At 38.2% G+C, this 22,685-nt stretch overlaps 1 protein-coding gene across 1 annotated transcript in view; it reads left to right on the forward strand.

Annotated features, from left to right (window-relative positions):
• LOC150094948 (guanine nucleotide exchange factor DBS-like) overlaps positions 1 to 22,685 on the forward strand; it is a 500,966-nt gene that overhangs the window by 70,670 nt on the left and 407,611 nt on the right. Inside the window, exon 5 of the mRNA XM_090411335.1 lies at positions 11,677 to 11,790. Coding sequence (XP_090267461.1) covers positions 11,677 to 11,790 — 114 coding nt within the window. The remainder of the gene's footprint in view (positions 1 to 11,676; positions 11,791 to 22,685) is intronic.

The following is a 22,685-nucleotide window of genomic DNA, read 5'->3' on the forward strand; positions in this document are numbered from 1 at the left end:
GTGCTTGGGAAATGGATAAAATTCAGTTTGTGGATATCAGTAGTGTGTTGAAGGGTGAGGAGAATATTGAAGATGTAACACATAGATTTAACCTTGGGCAGTGTAGCAGACGGAAATGGTTTGTCTGATGGCCATGATTTTGTGTATGTGTCTGTGGGGGGGGGGAGTAGAAGCAAGGCATCAGAGAGAGATCAAGGGAGAGAGAGAGAGGGGAAGGCAAAAGAATGAGAGAGAGAGACAGTGGAATAGAGGAAATTGCAGAAAGTCGAGAGAATGTGGAAGCAAGGGAGAGAGAGAGAGAGAGATTGAAAGTTATGAATGTCAAGGATGCCAGTGAGAGAAGGATGAATGAATCTGTTTGGAGCACTACATATGGAGATTCGATGATTTGGGGTGTGCAGTGTAGTGCAGAGCGCCTGCCTGGTGGAACAATAGAGTGTGTGACACCGGCAGTGAAGTGGGCAAACATTTGGAGGAGTTTATAATAATGGTTATGACAAATGACCTGACTGGTAGTGTGAATTGTGTAGCATGAAATTTGAGGTTGATGATAGAGATAGTGCAGCAGAAATATGTCTGAGGAAAGATAGCGAGCATGTTGCCTGACTATGAGACTAAAAAATGAGATGATAGCTAAATGTGTAGAAAAAGAGAGGCCTAGTATATGTGGATGTGTGGAGTATGTTTGAGGATAGAAGAGAATTATATACAAGAGATAGATCACATTTGAATGCAGAATGGTGCGGGCATTTGGAGAGACTAGTTTTCTGGGCAAGTCAGTGCATCGGGGCAGAGAAACTAGAATTGTACAGGTGGAATGTTGCAGGGACAGCCTCATGTGGGGAGAGCAGCTTGAGAATTGAGAGGGTGTACACTACATTATAGAGCCAGGTGAAGTATGAAGGGAGTAATAATGGCTATAAAATAGTGGCACTGCACTGGTTTTTCTGTATACAAATGCTGGAGCATTAGAAATAAAGGGAATGAGTTTGGGGCATTAATCGACTCAGCCACTCCAAAGATTGTTTACATCAGTGAAACTTGGTTAACTGAGGAGGATATTATAATAGCAATAGAAATTGAAGGATATAGCACATTTTGGTAGGATGGGGAAGGTAAACATAGTGGAGTGTTGCTCATGATAAGAGATGAATTGTTTCCTCTCAGGGTGGAGAATCACAGTGGAGGTAACACTAATGGATTTGAGAGTATATCGTGTGAGATATACTCACATATAATAGAAGTAATGTTTATAAGACAAAGATATTTAGTAGGATGTTACTGCAGACCAGGGATATAACTGGTAATGAGCCGAAAATGTTTAGCAGATTAATTTGGCAAGTGCAAAGCAAGGGATCATTATGGGGGACTTCAACTATACCTATATAAACTGGGCAAAGGAGATAGCTTGCAGGATAAGGGAACTGAATTTTTGGATTTCTTGAAGGACAACTGTCTTAGGCAGCATGTGGTGGAGGGAACATGAGGATCAAGAGTTTTGGACTTGGTCATAGGATCTGATTGTGACAGATGTCATACCTGCCCCATTTGTGAGAGTGACCATGTAGTCCTGACTTGGAAGATGAATAGGCATGTGGAGGTATCAAAACAGAAAAAAATTATGTGAAATTATAAGGCAGGCAACTATCATAGACTTAGATACTGTCTTGCAGGAGTACATTGGATTAAAGAATTTGAAGGATCAGGGGACCATTAGTGCATGGGAGATACTTAAGAAGAAAAAGTTGTTGACAGTAATGGCAGATTGTTTACCTTGTGTGAAGAAGATAACATATGTTTGTATGTATGTTAATGATATTGGCAAAGATTTGGAGGAGGATATTCAGTTGTTTGCAGATGATGCAAAGTTGGGATGAACTATGAAGAGTAGAGAAGATGTTCTGACTTTACAAGAAGATTTGAATAGATTGAGTGAATATGGACACAGGAATGTGGATGCTAGTTAAATGTTGCAAAATGTAAGGTTTTAAAATTTGGGAAACAAAGATGGGATGTAGAATTTATGCTTGGTGGGATATATTGTTGGAGGTGGAGGAAATAAGAGATCTTGGGGTAATAGTGGATCATCATCATCAGTTGCATCAGTCTTGGGACTGGTAGCTCAGCAGCAATTTCCTCCATTCTGCTCTGTCATTGGCTTTCTTCTTAACCTCCTTGTAACTCCTCAAACCCGTGCTGTCTTTGACTTGGTCAAGAAAGCTTGTCCTTGGTCTGCCTCTTCTTCTTTTCCCCTCTATTTTTCCTTCAGTTATTCTTTTCACAAGTCCATTATGTCGAAGTATATGTCCAAACCACCTATCCCTTCTAATTTTGATCGATTTTGATAATAGTGTAATAATTTTGATCTGAAATATAGGGGACATACTGCCAAAATTGTGAAGACAACACAACGAATTCTGGGAATGATGTGGAGGACACTGACTTGTAGAAGTAAGGAGATTCTTGTTCCATTGTATAAGGCTTTGATTAGGCCACACATGGACATCTGTGCACAGATTTGGTCACCTGGTTTTCAAAAGGATAAAGAGATGTTGGAAAGGATCCAGAGATGACTTACTAAGGTAGATTCTGGTCTCTGGAATGTCGAATATGAGGAAAGGTTGAGAAGATGCAATTTACAGCACAGTGAGAGATCAGGGGAGAACCAGAGGACATCCCTTGAAACTGTATAAGGAGAGTATGAGCAGGGGAGTGAGAAGCAGGTTTTTTTGTATGTAGAGTCGTGTATGATTGGAATGCCTAAAAATGTAGTGTCTGCAGAGAATTTGAGTGTGTTTAAGGCATGATATGATGAGCTGTGTGTATGACAAAAGGACCTCCTAGATGAGTCTTTGACTCCATGGGGTCTTGGGATAACAATAATAAGATAAAGCAATTTGGAATCAAATGGGTGATGAGAAATAAAAGGCAAATTGCATAAGAAAAAGAGATTTTGGAAGACATATAAAGGGAGAAGTTGAGAACAGTTGCATGAAAATTATAGAGTTCAGGAATGACTAGTATTGTAAGGAGAGAAAAATTAGAATATGAGAGGAGACTGGTGCTTCAATCCAAGGAGAATCCTAAGGAAGATGAATAGTTTTTTTTTTATGTGGCAAGTAGGAGGAAAATGATAGTGGACAAGATTACCGTGCTGGATGGAAATGGGAATCAGGTAACCAAAGCAGATGACATAGTTGAGCTGTTTTCCTAGAGGGATAATGAGTGATGAAGTGTTAGAAGTGAAGGAAGATGTATTCCAAGTACTGAGTACACTGAATGTTAATAAGACAGGGATCTAGATGGAATTTCACCATGTGTTTTCTGGGAATGTACTATGGATCTGATGCCATTGACTTGGCTGTTTAAACGAAAGCCTTGCAATGGGACAGGTTCTTGGTGAATGGAAGGAGGGTAAGATAGTACCATTGCATGAGAGTGGCAGTAGAATGGAGGTATTAAACTATAGGCCTGTTTATAGAGTTTAGTTTACAGAAGTTGGTCATAGCTTGTATACAGAATTGGGCAGATGATGCAGTATTGTTTATGCAGGCCAACATGTATTTGTTAAAGGACACTCTTGTTTTAGTAATCTGGTAACTTTTTACAATAGAATAAACAAGAGTAATAGATAAGCATATGGCATACAGTTTTTTTTTTTTCAGAAGAACTTGACAGGATATGACAAATTGATTTTTAAGTTGCAACATATGGGTTTGGATATCAGGTTAGTGGATTGGATTGGTGATATCAGAGGCTTTCTGGTAGATATCAGGGAGTAGAAAGGTTACAAGTAGAGTTCTGCAATGTTCAGTACTGGGACCATTGTTGTTCAATGTTTATGTCAGTGATATTGTCACAGAACTACAGAGAGATGTTCAGTTGTTTGTAGATGATGTGAAGTTTGCAAGGGTTATTAGTAATAGTGGTGATGTTTTGGCTGTTCCAGAGGATTTGAATAGGCTGGAAAAGTGGACAAACAATTGGGAATATCAGTTGCGACTAAATGTAAAGTTTTAAAATTTGGGATCTACAGATAGGATGCTTCATACTTGCTGTAAAATTCAATGCAGTTGAAGATATTCTTTCCTTTTGCATTGACTTTTAGAGATGTCACAAATCTTGTTAATAAAATGTATATTGTGTACTATTATTTGGAGTTGCATTCTTATTTTTTGTAAAAACCCATGTGGGTAGTGAACTTAAAGAGAATAACATTAAATTGTTCAGGGATTGTAAACAAGAAAAGTGCTTTAGGTTGTTTTCTATCTTAGCCAGATGTATAATTCAAAGGCAATGTCATAAAAAGCGGTGTAGTACTGAAACAGCTCCATTTTCAGTTAACAGGATTACGATGTGTTGCCAGTGCGATTTGAGAGTGAATAACATGAAGGTCATCCAAAATTTTGAATTCCCACCACCATTGATAAAGGTCAAAACCGTTTGTGCGGGAATATTCGGGGGTTTCCAACCCTTAGTCCAGGGACTCTCAGAGTTTTATATAGGAAGCCTTCGAAGAAAGAAAAGACGATCAAGGGAATGCCATTTTCTTGCTGCAGATCGTCGGTCTGTTTGAAGTCGGAGAACATGGCCTGTGGGCAGGAGAAGCACCGAAGGAGCAGAGTGATGTACCAGTATGCACTGTGAGTAAATGAGCCTGCATCATGCACTGGACACTGGACACCTGCAATCGACCGGGAAATGCCGGCGACAGTGTGCTTCATGACCCGGGAGTAAGCCACCGAACGACGACGACTATGTGACTGTATATGAAAGGGCAGAGTGTTAGGAGAGAAGAGCAGTCTATGGAACCGGTAAAGATATAGGGACTGATATAACTAAGTGTGCAGAAAAGGAACTGTGAGTAGATTTTATCATATTTTTATTGAGTTTGTAGAGGATTGGCTGAGAGTCCATAAGACATTGCTAAGTTAGAAATTTTCATTGTCCCAGATTAAGAAGCCTAGAATCGGAGATTTATTGTATGATTGAGCAAATTATTGCAAGTTTGCGATTAGAATTGTAAAACTCGTAACTCTAGTTTTAAACATGATTGCTTTATGTGCATGGTTGAAAATGTATATTATATGTTGCAATATTATAACTTGTAGCATAGGATGCAATTAAAGGAAGATTAATATAGTAGAATACTATCTTGTATAATTGCTATTGACTTAAATAAATATATTTTGTTTTGTTAATGTGGAATACTGCCTGATCTTTACACAATGCACTGTCTCTAAAAAAATTTACGAACCTGTGAGCAAAGAATTCGAAGAATAGCCACGACTCAGGTTCTTAATTGAACGTAGTATATCCTGGTGGCACAGTCATTAAATAAAAATAAATTTCCAGAATTCTCATGGTATCAGAGATATCTACATGTAGCTTAGAGTGATAAGGCTAGCTCAAGATAAAATTGATAGCCACTCACTCATTGTTGTGATGTTGTTTTCTTCATGTTGTGTTTGAATCCGCCATCTTGTTACAAGACACTTTCATAAAATAAAACACAACTAATTGTAAATTGATCACTAATCCAAGGGTAGAGAAATTTCTATTATACTGTGCCACTCTATCCTTAGATAAGTCTATATGAAATAGTACGATCAATTCAAAGTTAGTTAGCAGTCTTTTCATTCATTCAGGCCGAAGTATTTACTTTCTTTCTGGGATTCCCGCTAGACTCGAATTTTTGTGAACGGTGCAGTAAAAAGAAATTCAGGCAAATACAATAGTTAGATTAACAAATGAAACATTTAATATAGGTCATATAACACATACATAAATTTTACTTCTAATTTCTATATACTAGAAACAAGTCAAACATTAAGTTTAGATAATCTCAATAGCACAATCTTCCAAGTCTTCATATGTACTTTCTCAGCTTCTGGGTTACAAAGTTTCTACACTTAAATTAATATAATGGAACATCCAATCTAGTCAGTTTTCACACAATTCTCAGTCATGCTATAAGTTCAAAATATTACAAGCACTAATAGCTGAAAATATCTTTCAAACAATTCTTATCTCCAACTCTCATTCACAAAGAGTTTCCACAGTTAAAGTAGCGTTAAGCATAGCGTAATTAACACACAATTCTTCAAGCATAGAAATAATACACTATGATAAACCTTACTGGAAATAGTTCCTAATACATCAATCATGTTGTGAGCAAACCTTTGGAACTTATTTATCTTACTTAATAAAAACACATCTACAAGACTTATCCACGGTTATACTTAAAGCACTATCAAACGCACTTCAGAATTCTAGACTTCAATTACAGGGTATGTCAACTATCGTCGTTACCACTCATAAACTAATTAAACACCGTGAGGTTCCTTTTAGGGCAAATCGGAAATAAGCCACAATTCTAGAATAGCCGGGTTCATTCAGAATTCTTCCTTAAACATCCAGCTTTTTATTTTATCCGATTGTAGTATTAATTTCCTTTTCATTATTACTGCTGATTATACTTTCAGCTAACTATAAAGCTCGTTTCGTCCTTGCTCACTTATAAAAAAATATCCACTCAACTCCTACCCTTAAGAACCTTTTATTTACTTCTACTTCTCTAGTTTATCTCCTTGCTACCTTTTAGTTCCAAAATTCCGTTCCAACTCTCTCTTGTTACCTCTTATATTTTTTTATTATTCTTTTTCCAGCCCTCGCTCTGTTCCACTCGCGCTCGTTTATTTCACACGTTTCCACGACAACAAATAAACGTAAACATTTTCGCTAACGTTACATAAGGTTATACCACTACATTCAGTTATTACATAATGTTAAACTTTCACAAACAAGAATAAATAGAATATTTGCATTTCAATAAATGCGTAGTTAAATTACAAATACAAGTTCTTATAATATTGACATAACAATAAATAAAATAGCTTAATAATATTTAATACAGAATCTTATTACTATTAACACATATCTTTGATTAAACAATTAAATATTAGATATAATTAAGGTAATTACATGATATCGAATTATAATTTAAGTTATTTACATTAAATAATATTTACAAATGTAGCCTTTGTGATGGAAGATCATGTTGGATTCTGAAGCAAATAATAATTACTCTAATATCTACATAATCAGAATCCAACACTCATAAAAAAAAACTAAATAAGTAAACAGCAAAAAGCAAGAGAGAGAGAGAACAGAAGAGAGAACATAAAAGAACAACAACAAAAATTTTACACTCACTTGTGGAGTTATACTGGAAGAAGTGGAGGAAGCAAGTGATCTTGCAGTGATTGTGGATAGAGATTTGAAGTTCCAAGGACATATTGCAAAGGTTGTAAAGACTCTCAGAGAATTGTGGGAATGTTGAGGAGAACGTTGACCATGAGAGATAAAAGTGTGCTGTCCCATTGTATAAAACTTTGATCAGACTACATTTTGGTTTCTGTACTCAGATCTGGTCACTGGCATTTGAAGAGAATGAAGTAACCTTGGAGAGGATGCAGAGATGGATAACAAAAATGATATCTGGACTGCATAAAGTTGATTATGAGGACAGACACAAAACTCTTCAGTCTGCATATTTTCTATCTTACACCAATAGCCTTGCCATATGTTCTGATTGTATCTTCTGTCTCACAAATATTAATGATTTTTGGCCATGTTGAAGAGTTATTATCGTGTTAATACTGATGAGATTTTTCATATGGTTCATTCATTTCATATGGTGATTCAACGGCCGTGAGCCCCTTTTACGGGGAGGTATGGCGCCACCTCAATCCCCCCCCCCTATTTTTATCCGGACTCGGGACCAGCATAGATGACAATTCAGACTTATGGCTGGAGGGATTGTCTTAAGTATTCCTGACTGTATCCGTGTGTGTTCATGGGGCCGGTTTGCCTGCTTGCGGGAAGAAAAACCCCCGATAAACTGGGGGGAAACCCTGCTGTCCATGCCCAAGACCGGCTAACTTGGTTATGGCTGAGGAGGATCCTTAAGCTTCTCGCGTCGTTGATCGGAATCGAACCTAAGACACCCTTTCCCCAGGCATATGGTTGCGAAGTGTTCATATGGTAGAATGAGGGGAAGGAGCAAGGACAAGGACCCTGAAAGTTGCAAAAGGGAGTGTTGAGTAAAATGGCAAGAAGTGGGTTTTTTGCATGGAGAGTGGTTGGAGCACAGAATGCATTACCTGAGAGGGTAGTGAACATGCAGATAGTGGATAAGTTTAAGGAGTGGTATGATAACTTTGTGTTGACCTCCCATGATGAGTCTTGTACCCCATGGAGGTAAGGAAAATAATAAACAAGAGGCGCTCAGCATATTGAAACATATCACGTAAACACAGTGGTTGGACTGGATGTATGTTGGTTCTGATTACTGACTCTAATCATTCGTTTGATTCTCACATGATTTTTCCTTCAGCTGTAGGAATGCACTTTAATATTGCTTTTCCACAATATCCCAGCATTATTATTATTAATAATAATTCATAATATTAGTTATTAGTGAGGTACGTACATCATCAAACAGTGCTTTAAACTTATTAGTGTATCCATATTATCAGGCTGTGCATTTCACTCACGACCCACTCTCCATGTAGAAAATTTGTTACTTACTCCTTTGATCATGTTCCCCTTATACAGTGTATAATGCTTTTTTTTTTTTTTTTTTTTGCTTTTTCTGATGAAATGACACCACTTTCCAACCATACTTAAAAGCTTGTCACATTGACCTGTTCTATAAGTCTACACACTTATACCTCTTCTTAATTGAGACATCTATATGCTTAGCTTTCTTCCAGGTTAAGACTGTGATTTGAACCTGATAATTGAAGTCACAATGGCTTTGGCTCTTAGCAAAATCTCTGATATTTTCTCCAGATTTTGCACTCTCAAATCATGGATCTTCTTCATTATGTGCTGTCATTCCTCACTTGCTGCATAACTTGAATTTCCTCTCTCCCCATGTACCAGAGTATATTTCCATATCTAAAGTCTGACATAATGATTACTCACCATATTTTCATTGAGTTAATTTGCTGATGCATTGCATTTACAGTTTCTTTTGCATCCACAAGCATATAACAACTGATGTATATTTTGTTCTGCTTTTTCTCTATCTTACACCAATAGCCTTGCCATATGTTCTGATCGTATCTTCTGTCTCACAAATATTAATGATTTTTTGGCCATGTTGAAGTGACCAATGGGAAAATCTTCTCCCCTTATTCTTGATGTTTCTTTTAATAATCACTGTCTGTTGCAGTGTTTTCTCACATCATAATTTTTTAGCCAGCCAATTCTGCATGGTTTATATTTGCATCAACCAAGACTTGGATGAGAAGTGCCTATTAAAATTGCAATGCCATTAACATTTAGTTAAAATAACATGGTTATGAAGTGTAAGATATTGGTATATTTTATTATTATTATTATTATTATTACGGGTATCTCCATGGAGTCAGTAGACACATCGCAGGAGACCCAAGCTATCAAAACAATATCTATCATATCTCTTCTTGAATTCATTTACAGACGAAGAACTCACAACTGAGTCAGGCAATGCATTCCACTCATTCACCACCCTCCAGGCGAAAAGCCTCGTTCTTACACCCTTGTTAACCACACTTTTCCTTAATTTCCAGGGATGACCTCTTATTCTTCCATCACTATCACACAGCTGAAATATTGCCCCTGCATCAGTCTTATAAAAACCTTCTAGTAATTTAAATGTTTCTATCATATCCTCCTCTTCTCTGCCTATCAACCAACCTCTGAATCCACAAGCTCTCAATCTATCAATGTAGAGAGCATTTTTTACATCACTCACCAACTTAGTCACTCTCCTCTGAACCATCTCCACAACCTCCTCATCTCCAAGGAATCCAGGTGACCAGACCTGAGCACAGTAATCCAAATGTGGAAGGCGGCACATTGAAAAAGTGGCTAAATCAGCTCATCAAATCACTTGGTTGCTGAAAAATACTTTGACGAGCAGAGACAGACAGGTTATTATTCCTCTGTATCGAGCCTTGATAAGACCCCACCTAGACTACTGTGCCCAAATTTGAGCACCAGGGTTTCTTCTTGATGGGGAGGAGGTGGAGATGATCCAGAGACGAGTGACCAAGATGATAACAGGTCTATGGAATGAACCTTATGAGAACAGGTTGAAGATTTGTGGGTTGCAGAAATTGGTTGATAGGCAGAAAAGGGGTAATATGATTGAGACATTCAAATTACTGAAGGATTTCTATAAGATTAATTCAGAAGATATTTTTGAGAATAGGACTGGAGGTGGGAGGACTAGGGGCCATTCATGGAAGCTGGACAAGAGTGTGGTTAGCAAGGGTGTTAGAGCTAGGTTTTTTACTTGGAGAGTGGTGAATGAGTGGAATAAGCTGCCAGAGTCTGTTGTGGGTGCCATGACTGTAAATGAGTTCAAGACGAAGTATGATAGATACTGTGTGAATGTTGAATAGTTGTTCTTGACATAATGCTAGGGCCTCCCTTGATGAGTCTAAGGACTCCTTGGAGTTGCCCATACTAATACTACTAATATTAATAATTACTTGTCACCTTTCAGATTTTATTCCTACCAGAACTATCAACTCTCACTTTCTTTCTTTGTAGTCTAACAGTCTCACTTATTTACTCTTTGATCCTGGTAAACAAGATTTCGTGACATTTGCATCAAGTACAAATGGCATAGAGCTTTATAGTAGTACTTGAAATTGTACAGGAAAATTCAGAACTACCCAAAGGAAAGTTCCTTTGGGTAGTTCTGATAGGGAACTAATTAGAGGTAGAAAGTTAGTAAAGGTTTATCTAGTTTTAATGTTTTCCTTTAGTAGATTCAACATGTTATACATAACAAAGTAATAGAAACATAAAGGAATATTACTGCAAATTATTTCAAACTGCTTAGAGAATCATATTATTATTAGAAAAACAAATGTCTTATAATTCAAAATTATTATTATATGACATCTACAGAGAATCTAAGGTGTCATCAAGGGAGGACACACACACACACACACTAAATATAACTTGCAGTCTTCCCCACATAATCCTCCTATCAACACCATCTACTGCTCACCACCATCACAAATAGTATTTTTGTCTGTAAATTGCACGTGTTCTCATGGCCAATTTTCCTGTAATTACCTGAAATTACCCAGAGTTCTAGTTATGGAATAATTTATAATTGCATAAGGCTTGGGATCCTATTTTCATTAAATTTGGTATATTTCTTTAATCTTCTTTCATTCAAGATGTATTTTGAAATACTGAGGCAGTGGAGCTGGATATATTTTGCTATATGCTTTAAGGGAATATGCTGAGGAACTAATAGTGTCATTAACCTGCTTGTGTAAGGAAAGTCTTGCAATGGATAAGTTCCTTAAGCAGTGGAAGGAGAACTAAATGGTGCCATAAGGGTGGTAGTAGGATGGAGGACAGGAGCTCTTACTAATGGAGGCATCTACAGTTTGATGTCTCCATTAGTAAGAGCTCCTGTATAGAATAAAAATAAAAACATTATGTCAGATTTAAATGTAATTCTTTAAAGATTTAAATTTACTTTTTTATTTTTTACCGATATTGATACTAAAATTTGCATGACTATAAATTATACAATTAATATGATTTACTTGTAAATGAGATAGTTAATATATAGAAAAGATATTTTTTCTTTGTTAGGGATATTTTCCAGGTCTAATTCAGGTAGTTTTTGTCCTGAGGCCTTTAGGATTCTTTCAGAAGGCAATTTCTGAAGTTAGTAACAAATTTTTCAAAGAAGAATTCAAGTTCAGGGTAAGTGTTTAAGAATTTGAGTTCAGGGTTAAATGGCTACTAACTCAGTTTATTATAATATGTAAAGAACTAAAAATAGACTCAGATAAAATATTCAAATGCAAAATGAAATGGATTGAACATATTGAAAGAATGAACAGTTCAAGATTATGCAAGCAGATACTCTGATACACCAAATTGGGGAAGGACATAAAAATCAATGACATTCAAGGAAAGGGTGTAATAATACAAGAATAGATCACTAGGTCTAAAATCTCTGAAAGAATGATGATCTTACAGTATACATAAGAAGGAAATTTTGCAGTTCATAATAGATGGAGGGAGAACTCAGGTTCACCCCCCCCCCCCATGAAACTGAGTAAGGGTATGGTTAGGAACTATATGAGTGAGTGAGTGGAATAAACTAGGATTGGGCTGATCTACAGTGAATGTGTTCAAGGAGAAGTACATTAGATATTTTGTTATTGTATATATGAAAATGAAGGATATTGATTCATCCATATTTTATAACCAAATATAGAAAGAAACTTAAACATTTTGAAATAGTTTTGGTAATTTTCAAAACATAAGTGTCTTTCTATATTTGGTTATAAAATATATATGGATCCATTAGAAATATCCTTCATTTTAATAACATATGCCAGATCAAAGCCTTTTGGCTCTATACTGGAGTAAATGATTTAGATGTGTTTAGCAATTTTTTCTTTTTCCTAGGAGGGAGGTAAGTTATATTTGACAAGAAATTATATTCCTCATTTTACCCATATGTGAGTAAATAAGTCTGCCCATGAAAAACCTTCCTTTATGACTAGGCTACTGTATATGCCCTATTTTGCTAACGTGTTTGCTTGCTCACACATGGGTCAAGTAATGATGAAAACAAAAATATAATTGACTTTCCTTTCCAGCAAAGAAATCTTGCTACAACTACCTCTGATCTGGAGATAGTAATAATGTGATATATGTCATTTTTCTTTAAATGGAAATGTGACATCTGCCACTGAGTTAACTCCCACTACTTCAATGTTTTTTTTTTGTGGTTGTTGTTGTGTCCAGAGGACACCTAAGATGTATAGCTTATTTCTCCCAGCTTATCACTGACTTGGTGTGACTCCTGTATACTGACAGCTTTGCCTGTCACTGGATAGAGTGGGTGGGGGGTAGTATAGAGATTTTTGGAGACCCAGATCCTGGAGCAATCCAGGTTTAGAGATATCAAGGTGATCTTTGTAGGTCACTGACATGTAGAAAGACTTATGTGTTCGTCATACATGTTGTTCATTTTTTGAAGGTATATATATTAGAACACAGAATAATAAGTAAATAATTATTCATTAACTTATTGCTGATATTTCGCTGGTGTTATAACCAGCATCTTCAGGGCACAAAAACACAGTTTGTCACAATACGCGAGACTATAACAACATGGTGTAATCAATGGACTAATTAAACAAAATTGTAGCAGCAACACAAAGACTAAAGTCCTAATTTGGTGCCCTCTATCTGAAAAAAAAAAAAAAGATGAAAAAAAAAGATGCAGCTACCACACAAGACTCATCATCATCATCAAATTCCTGCCATGTACCCTCAAGGGGTGTACAGGATATGATAGTACTACATGAAAAAAAAATACATCATTATTAATTTCCTATCTACAATTTTCCTCCAAATCAGTCTGTTACTTGTCAAGATTCCAACATTATCAGATCTTATATTTCTATCGTCTAAAGCACTTTGTACCGTATCAATCCACCTATATCTTGGTCTTCCTCTGGGTCGTTTTGCTGCCAACCTGGCAGAGAACACTTGTTTTGCTAATCTTTCCTCGCCCATTCTGTTTAAGTGACCATACCACCTGAGATTAGCTTTGCTAACGCATTCCTGGATGCTGACAATGTCAAGTTCTTTCCTAATATCCTCGTTTTTAATATGATATTGCCATTGATGCCATCTGTTCACGCCTATAATCTTTCTCAGGACTCTCATATCTGTGGTCTCTAGTCTTTGGTCAAGTGTTTTACTTCTGACCCAGCTCACAGATCCATAAGTTAAAACTGGTTTGAACACTGTCTTGTATACAGCTAATTTAGTGTTCCGACTAATTTCTCTCTTATTCCATGGGGTGCGGGGTGCTTAAGGGTCAAAGCTGTATAACTGAGAGGAGACCTCCACATAGCCTTTAAAGGAATGCGGAGAACCGACCAGGGCTTCTGACCTAATGTCCAATCCTCACCTTCTCGTGGTGCACCCTGTTGGGTATCTACTTGGATACTGAACAGATGAGGATGGGCAGGCAATTTGGGATTTAGCTGACCAAATTGTATTCTTATTGGTTAAACCAAAATATAGAATGATGGTACAACACGACAAAATTTCATGCCGGCTGGGGCGTCGCCCGGTTAAACAAGGCCCCCGTTGTTTTCGCCAGGGAACCAGGGCGAACAGCAAAAAGTCAGCTACTGGAACAAATCTGAAAATAAACCCCAACTCAACATCACCAGAGTTAAAGATCGGTACTATCAACGTAAGAAGCCTGAATGGCAAAGAAATGGAGCTAGCTGAGGAATTAGATAAGTACCAGATCGACATAATAGGGGTGACTGAAACAAAAAAGACCAAAACTGGTGAGATCTTTCTGAGCAATAAATACAAAATGTTATATTCAGGCAATGACAACCAAGGAAAAGAAGGAGTGGCCATAGTATTCAACACAAAATACGAGGCTAATCTTCTTGAATGGCAGGCAGTCTCAAGTAGAGTAATGTGGGCAAATATGAGAATGGGGAACTGGACAATGAGACTTATTTGTGCCTATGGTCCCACAGAAGGTTCTACTAAGGTAGAAGTGGAAGAATTTTTTGAGGCTTTAGAAAAAGCAACTGACAACACACAAGACTAGAGTCCTAAAAAAGAGAGAGAAAAAAAAAAAAGCTGGTACTAGTTTTTTCTTAAGATGACTGTGTCCCAGATTTTAGACAAATTTATACAGCCATATTTGTTGAGATTTGGAGTCTGTTTCAGGGGTATCCAGAGCATGGTCTGCTAGGTTCGACTTGCCATAGTGATAATGCCGGATGTATCTTTTATGTTTACTGATGCGGATGTTCACAGTTCTTCCTGTTTGACCGTAGTAGGCTTGATTACATGAACAGGGTACTTCGTAGACTCCTGGATGTGATAAAGGAGGAATGCTGTCCTTGGGTGAACGGATTAGAGTTGCTAATTTGACACACGGTCTCAATACGGTGCGTAGTTCATGTTTATTAAGAATTCTATAAATCTTTTTGGATGTGCCTTTAATGTATGGGATAGTGACTGGTTTGTTGTAGTTCTCTGTGGTGGATAGCAGGAGTGATTTCTTAGGAGCATTTAGTATTTTGTTTATCTTATGGGGATTATAGCCGTTGGCTAAGAAGGTGTTGCGTAAGTAAGCCAGTTCAGCAGTAAGAGCATTGTCATTGGAACAAGTTGCTCTCGCTCTGTGGGTTAGCGTTTTTAAAATACCATACTGTTGAGAAAGGTGATGGTGTAATTGTTTGTGTAAATATCTCCCTGTATGTGTGGGTTTTCTAAAAACTGAAAATGATAAGGAACCATCTGGAAGATGTGTGATAAGTGTATCCAGGGGCAGACAGTTATTAGCTTCCAGTTCCATTGTAAAGTGGATTTTTTGGATGTTGGCTATTTAAATGTGCTAAGAATGTTTCCAATGTCTATGGGCCATGTGGCCAAATAGCAAGCACATCGTCAACATAGCGTAGCCAAAGTGTTGGTTTGAGAGTGGCTGTATTGATAGCTAGTTTTTCTAGGTGTTATATGTAGAAGTTGGCTAAAGGGGGGGGGGGCATCCCATGGTTGTCCCATCTATTTGTTTGTATATTTTCCCTTTCCATGTGATATATCCTGCATGTGTTGTGAATTTGAATAGTTCATATATATCAGAGGGGAAGTGTGACTTCAGTAGATTGAGGGTTTCTATTAGTGGTACATTTGTGAATAGGGAGGTGATATCAAAGCTCACCATTACATCTGAGCTTTTTAGGTTATGGTGCTGTAAGATGCTTTTTAGGCGGGCTGAATTTTTGACAAAGGAGGGAAAATTTTGTGAGAGTGGCTAGTAGCTTAGCTAAATGTCTAGCCAGTTTGTATGTGAGACTGTTTATACTATCCACAATAGGGCATAAGGGTGTACCTTATTTCTGAATTTTTGGTGCTCCATAAATCCTAGGTGTTTTAACATGGAAGGGCTTGAGTTTGTTTACTGTGTCTTTGGACCAGGAAGTGACTTTTTTTCAATAATTTACGTGCCTTATTCTTTTATGTGTTGGTGGGATTGCGAACTATAATTTTGTATGTTGAGTGATCTTGTAAAAGTGTGTGCATTTTGTTTTCATATTCTGTTGTGTCCATCACCACGGTCGCATTCCTTTTGTGTGCTTTTGTTATGATAATCTGGCTTTTATTCTGTAGCTCTTTTACAGCAATGATTTCCTTATGAGGGATATTATTTTTAGGAGGCTTAGACCTGATTAGGATGTTAGCCATATCTAAATGTATGTTATTGGCTATTGTTGGAGGCAGGTCGTATATTCCCCATTCGATGGACACCATTATTTTGGCTTTTGGAACTTGTTTCACAGTCATGGCAGAATTGTGCCCTTGACTTAAAGCACTAGTGGTTTCTTTGCTTAAGGTGAGCGATGATAAATTCACGACGACACGATCTTGTTGTAATTGCAGTCGTTGTATAGCACTGCGTTGTTGGAGATTTTCAAACTTTTTTTGGTGCCGGTTTTTGACTATGTTAAATTCTTTTTTAGCCGTTGCCTCGGTGATGTTGTCTAGGATCTCCCATAGTTCTGTATTCATAATATTATATAGTAATTCACGTAGCACGTTGATGGTTGAATTTGATTTTGCTAACTCCAGATGAGTGGCGTTAATCTGTTCTAGTAAAAGCACTACACTCGCTCATTTATAAATGCGTTGGGCTTTGGCCGAGTGGAACTTGTTTTTGATTTTTACACAGTTCGGTATTAAATTGGTGTCTTGGCACCTCTTTAAGAAGGCTAACCTGTTCAGTTGCCGTGCCAATTTTAACTTCCACTTACCATATTGTCGTGTCTTGCGTATGATATTGTCTCCGTGAAGCATCCTTAAATGTGTAGAAAGACTTATGTGTTCGTCGTACGTGTTGTTTATTTTTTGACGGTATATATTATAACACAGAATAATATGTAAATAATTATTTATTGACTTATTGCTGATATTTTGCTGGTGTTATAACCAGCATCTTCAGATCACAAAAACACAGTTTGTCACAAAATCAACTAGTCTGTTGATTACACCATGTTGTTATAGTCTCGCGTATTGTGACAAACTGTGTTTTTGTGGTCTGAAGATGCTGGTTATAACACCAGCGAAATATCAGCAATAAGTCAATAAATAATTATTCTGTGTTCTAATATATAGGTCACTAATAGTTGGCAGGGCATACTCAAAGAGCAAAGCCAGTCTCTGCTGGCTTGCACACTGACAAGCTTGGCTTGCTTCTCAACAAAGTCTAGGTCTTGCCTGTGGCTTGCAGTTCTGGTACTTGGAATGATGCTATCTGGTGGGACCAGCACAGCAATTACTATTACCACATGATGCCTCCTAGAATCCCCAGACTCATTGGAGAAGACAGCACTACATCGATTACTTCATCTACATAATCATATAACACCATCTACTGCTCACTACATAATCCGCACAAGGGTAAAGTTATAAAGCTACCACTGCTACCTTCTAGCTTATTATGTTATTCTTCCAAATGTAGCATAACAGAAAGAACACCATAATACATAAAATATTATGCATAATCTCTTCTCTGATGTAATCATTAAATCACAATTCAGCATTCAAACACTATTGATATTTTGTCTTTTTGTTCTTTTCATTACCAAGAGGAATATGGATTCTATAGTTATAATTTTGATTTTGATCACTAGCAATTTCAACCCCAGCTGTTCCATACAAAAATAAATTCTGTTAATCCTTTCGTATATTATTATTATTATTATTATTATTATTATTATTCAGGCCTCGATGGAGTCAAAAGACTCATCGTGGGAGGTCCTTTCTAGTAAACACAAGTCTATCAAGACTCATTGAGGGAGGTCCCTCCTAGGAAACAAAGTCTATCATAGCACTCCTTAAATGCATTGACCATTCTCACTCTCACCACTCCATCAGGCAATGCATTCCATGGTTCAACCATCCTCCATGCAAAGAAACCACTCCTCACCCTCTTTCTCACAGTTTCCTTTCGTAACTTCCAGGGATGGCCTCTTGTCATGACTTCCTTCCTGCTGTTCAACCAAGTGAAAGAACTCACCAGTGTCAACCCTGTAACCACCTCTCGACAGTTTAAAAGTCTCAATCATATCACACCTCCTTCTTCTATTCATCAAATTCTGCAGTCCACACTCCCTCAGCCAATCCTCATAACTAACATTGTACAGTCCCGACACCATCTTTGTTATCCGCCCTTGTACCTTTTCCACAGTTACTTTATCCCCTTCAAATCCTGGTTCTGAGATCTGAGACCAGATCTCAGAACAATAATCTAAGTGGGTCTGATCAGAGTCTTATACAACGGAATGATAACCCTTTTATCTCTGCAGGTCAGTGTCCTTCTCGGCAAAGGTTGGTCGATCGGTAGAGCCTGTGCTACTAATGGCTCAGTTAAGTAAGTTTGAACACGGTTAGTAGTTGGAAGGGGACCAATCGTTCGATGCTGTTGGCACACTCTCCCTCGATGAGTCTTCGAATTCCCTGGAGGTGTCAAATAATAATAATAATTATTTCAGCAATCCTCTGCGTTACCTTCACCACCTTTGCAATATGTCCCCTAAATTTCAGGTTTCTATCATTCATCAACCCCAGATCTCTTGTCTCCCCTACTTCCTCCAGTATAACTCCTCCCATAGAATATGCAGCGTCCCATCGACGTTTACCAAACCTCGAGACCTTACATTTTGCTGCATTAAACTTAAACCCCCATTCATTTGCCCATCTATCTAGCTCATTCAAATCCTCTTGCAGGGCTACCACATCTGCACTATTACTAATAACCCTTCCCAGCTTCGCATCATCTGCAAACAACTGAATATCCCCTTGCAATCCATGGATAGTGTCATTGATATAAAGGTTAAACAATATAGGTCCCAGTACTGAGCCCTGTGGAATCCCACTTGCAACCTTCTGCCTCTTTGATATTGCTCCACTATACACAACTCTCTGATACCTATCGGACAGCCAATCCTGAATCCAGTTGACCAATCTGACATCCAGACCCATGTGCTGCAACTTGAATATCAGCTTATGATGTTGCACCCTGTCAAATGCCTTTGCTAAGTCTAGGAAAATGGCAGTATATGCCTTTCCCTCATCTAATGCTCTTGTAACTTTATCATAAAAGGCTAGCATGTTGCTAAAACAAGAGTGCCCCTTCACAAATCCATGTTGACTCTCACTGATAACATTACCCTCATCTGCCCAATGCTGTATATGGTCCCTTACTACTTTCTCCAAGATCTTAACAACTACTGATGACATACAAACTGGTCTATAATTAGACACTTCCAGTCTGCTACTTCCCTTATGCAATGGCACTATCTTACCTTCCTTCCGTTCCATGGGCACCTTTCCCGCAGCCAGACTTTCATTGAAAAGCCAGGTCAAGGGCTGTCAGTTCCTTAGCACTTCCTCTCAAAACTCATGCTGAAATACATTCCAGTCCCACAGCTTTACTAACATCCAGAGTACTCAATATATGGAACACACTCTCCTCCTGCACCTCTAAACCTTGAACCTGCTCTATCCCTCTAGTATTCAAATTGACTCCTCCAGGATGAAATACTCCAATAAAATGTTCATTGAACAATTCCACTATGTCCTCTGCATCAGTCACTCTATTCCCATTTTTATCCCACAATGTCATTCTTCCACAATCATTTCTCCTCCTACTGGCCACATAGCTAAAAAATTCCCTAGGATTTTCTGTGGATCGTAGGGCCAATCTCTTCTCATATTCTAGTTTCGCCTTCCTTACCATACTAATCACTCTCCTAGCCTGTGTCTTATATTCTTCATGCATCTGCGCTTCACCTGGTCCCTGGTCTCTGGTCTCCTTATATCTCTTCCATAGCCTCTTTTTCACAATTCCTGTTTAATATTGTTTGTCATCCACTTTACTCCAAATTGTGTACTCTTCTTCACTCGTGGAATACAGCTTATCATCGCTGCTAACAAATATTTCTTCACAATTTCCCCAGCACTAATGATATCCCAGCCTCCCAATTCCTCCCTCCACAAAACTTCCCCAAGTTGATGTCTAAGACTATTATAATCACCTTCTTTATAATTCCACATACGTTCCCGTCTCTGTGATACTCCTGCATGTCTATTCATTTTCCAAGTCAAAACCATATGGTCACTCTCTCTCCAACTGGTGGGAGATTTGTCATCTCATTTATTATCAGCTCATCTGATGTTATAACCACATCCAAAACTCTTGAACCTCTTATTACCTCTATTACATGTTGCCTAAGACATTTGTCCCTCAAGAATTCTAGAAATTCCATTCCCTTATTGCTACATGCATCTTCCTTTCCCCAATCTATACTGCTGTAGTTAAGATCTCCCATAACAATCATTCTTCTTGCACTTGCCACGCTCAACTGACTGAACATCTCCTGGTACCCACTCTCTGTGCTCCTTGGTCTGTAGCAGCACCCCACTAAATATTCTGTCTTGCCCACCTCCACATCACACCATATGCTTTCAAAATCATTAGTGTCACAGCCTTCCAAAGCCTCCACTCTTAGAGGACATAGGTCGTCACTTATCATAAGCAGTACTCCACCACCACGCTTTCCCTTCCTATCCTGCCAAAAAATGCTGTACCCAGCTACTTCTTTTCCTGTTATTATATCCTCTTCTGTCTACCATGTCTCTGTGATCCCAATAATCTTTGGCCAGGCTGATGCTATCAGTGCCACCAATTCCTCTCCCTTATTCCGAATACTCCTGGCATTGGTATAAAGCATAAAAATGCCATTGTTTCTATACCCAGTATTATCTCCTGTAGACTCCACTGGACTAAGTGTTACCTGATGTTGTCCCCCTTCTCCCAAGTACCCATTCCCACAAGATGCCACCCCTGCTACCATCCACACTGGGACACACTGACTCATTCAGAACAGCAATCTCTCCAGATGCCTGCGTCCTTCCTCATTCAAATGCAGGTGGTCTCTCGCATACAGTTCCTCTCTGCTCTCAAACGCACTCCAAGCATCCACATATTCGAATCCTCTCTTCTGATCCATTCTCGCTATTATGCTATTCAATATCACCGCTATTCTGCTCAGCTCGACATTATCATACCTAGGCAACATGCACACTATCTTTCCTCTCTGTGTCTTCTTTTGTACAGCCTCAAGCAAGAATCTCATATCTCTCACTGCCTTATTTACACCACCACTCAAGTTATTTGTTCCCACCATCACAATCATCTCATTCACCCTTTCACCTCTCTTAATTGCCAGAGCCACACTTTCTATCATTCCTCCTGGCAAACACTCCTCATGCATCCTACCTTGAACACCACGGATCATTGAGTTCCCATGCATTACACCTCTTACTACCATATTCCTCGATTGCTCACATGCATCCCTCACTCTCTCTCTCTCTTGTAACAGTTTCTCTCTCTGTGCTCCCCTACTTACCTGCCTTCCTGACATTACTCTATCTCTAGTCCCCATGTTCCCTTGCATTCCTCTCATTCCTTCTCTCCTGCTGTTTCCATTCTTTCCTCTTCTATCATTCGTATATCTGATGCTCATTCCCTCTCTTCTATCTATCCTATTCTCACCTCTTCTATCATTCATACAACTCTCTCTCATTCCCTCTCTTCTACAGTTCCCATTCTCTCTTTTTCTACCATTCCCATAACTCTCTCTCAATCCCTCTCCTCTACTGTTGTTCCTATTCTCTCCTCTTCTCTCATTCCCATAACTCTCTCTCGCTCCTCCTCTGATTCGCCTTGCATTCGTCTCTTCCATTCACTTAATTCCATCTTTCACACTTCTCATCTCATTCCCCAGACATTCCACCTGCTCTTTCAGCTCTATCTCTCTCTCTCTGTAAGTCAGCCATTCTTGTTTGCCATTCATACTCCCAATTGAGACTATCTCCTAAAACTTCAGAATCATTCAACCTTTCCATACTCCTCACTCTTATTATTTTATTCATACTTCTCTCGCCCTCTATCATACCCGTCATCTCTCTACGTATAGAATCTCCCATTTCTAACTCAACGAGGTCAGTTATGGTCATTTCTAAATCACCAAATTCCTCCCGTTGCCTGCATTTTGCGCATATACATTTTCCCCCTTCTTTTTCCTGCTGCATATACAATCGCCAGGATGCATACATTTTGCAAGTCCCACATGCTACAAAATCCTTTATGATATCGTGCAAAATGAAGTCCTTAAATGGGGGGGGGGGACTTGGTGATATGCCAGTTGTAATTTTAACTACTGCTACCGCCATTATTTAATATAGTGTCGCTAATTAGTGTCAAAAAAATAAATGCTAAATAAGTACAATCAATTTCAAACAGAGGAACATTTAAGTATACTAGATATAAATAAAATGAAATAACTAAATAACGAAAACTTATCCTTTGTCTTGTCTTCCACCGTTATGTATACTATTCTGACCCTGTTTTCTCGGTAACCAAAATACACAATATCGCGACAACTAACTTCAAAAAAAAACAACCACTGATGGACACTCATATTCCAGAAAATAACTTAGTGCTACAAAAATGTAGAAAACACGGACTATTC

This window comes from Typopeltis vanoorti, chromosome 21 (assembly GCF_054136105.1).
Source record: "Typopeltis vanoorti isolate ZY-2024b chromosome 21, IOZ_Tvanoo_1.0, whole genome shotgun sequence".
Taxonomy (NCBI): domain Eukaryota; kingdom Metazoa; phylum Arthropoda; class Arachnida; order Uropygi; family Thelyphonidae; genus Typopeltis; species Typopeltis vanoorti.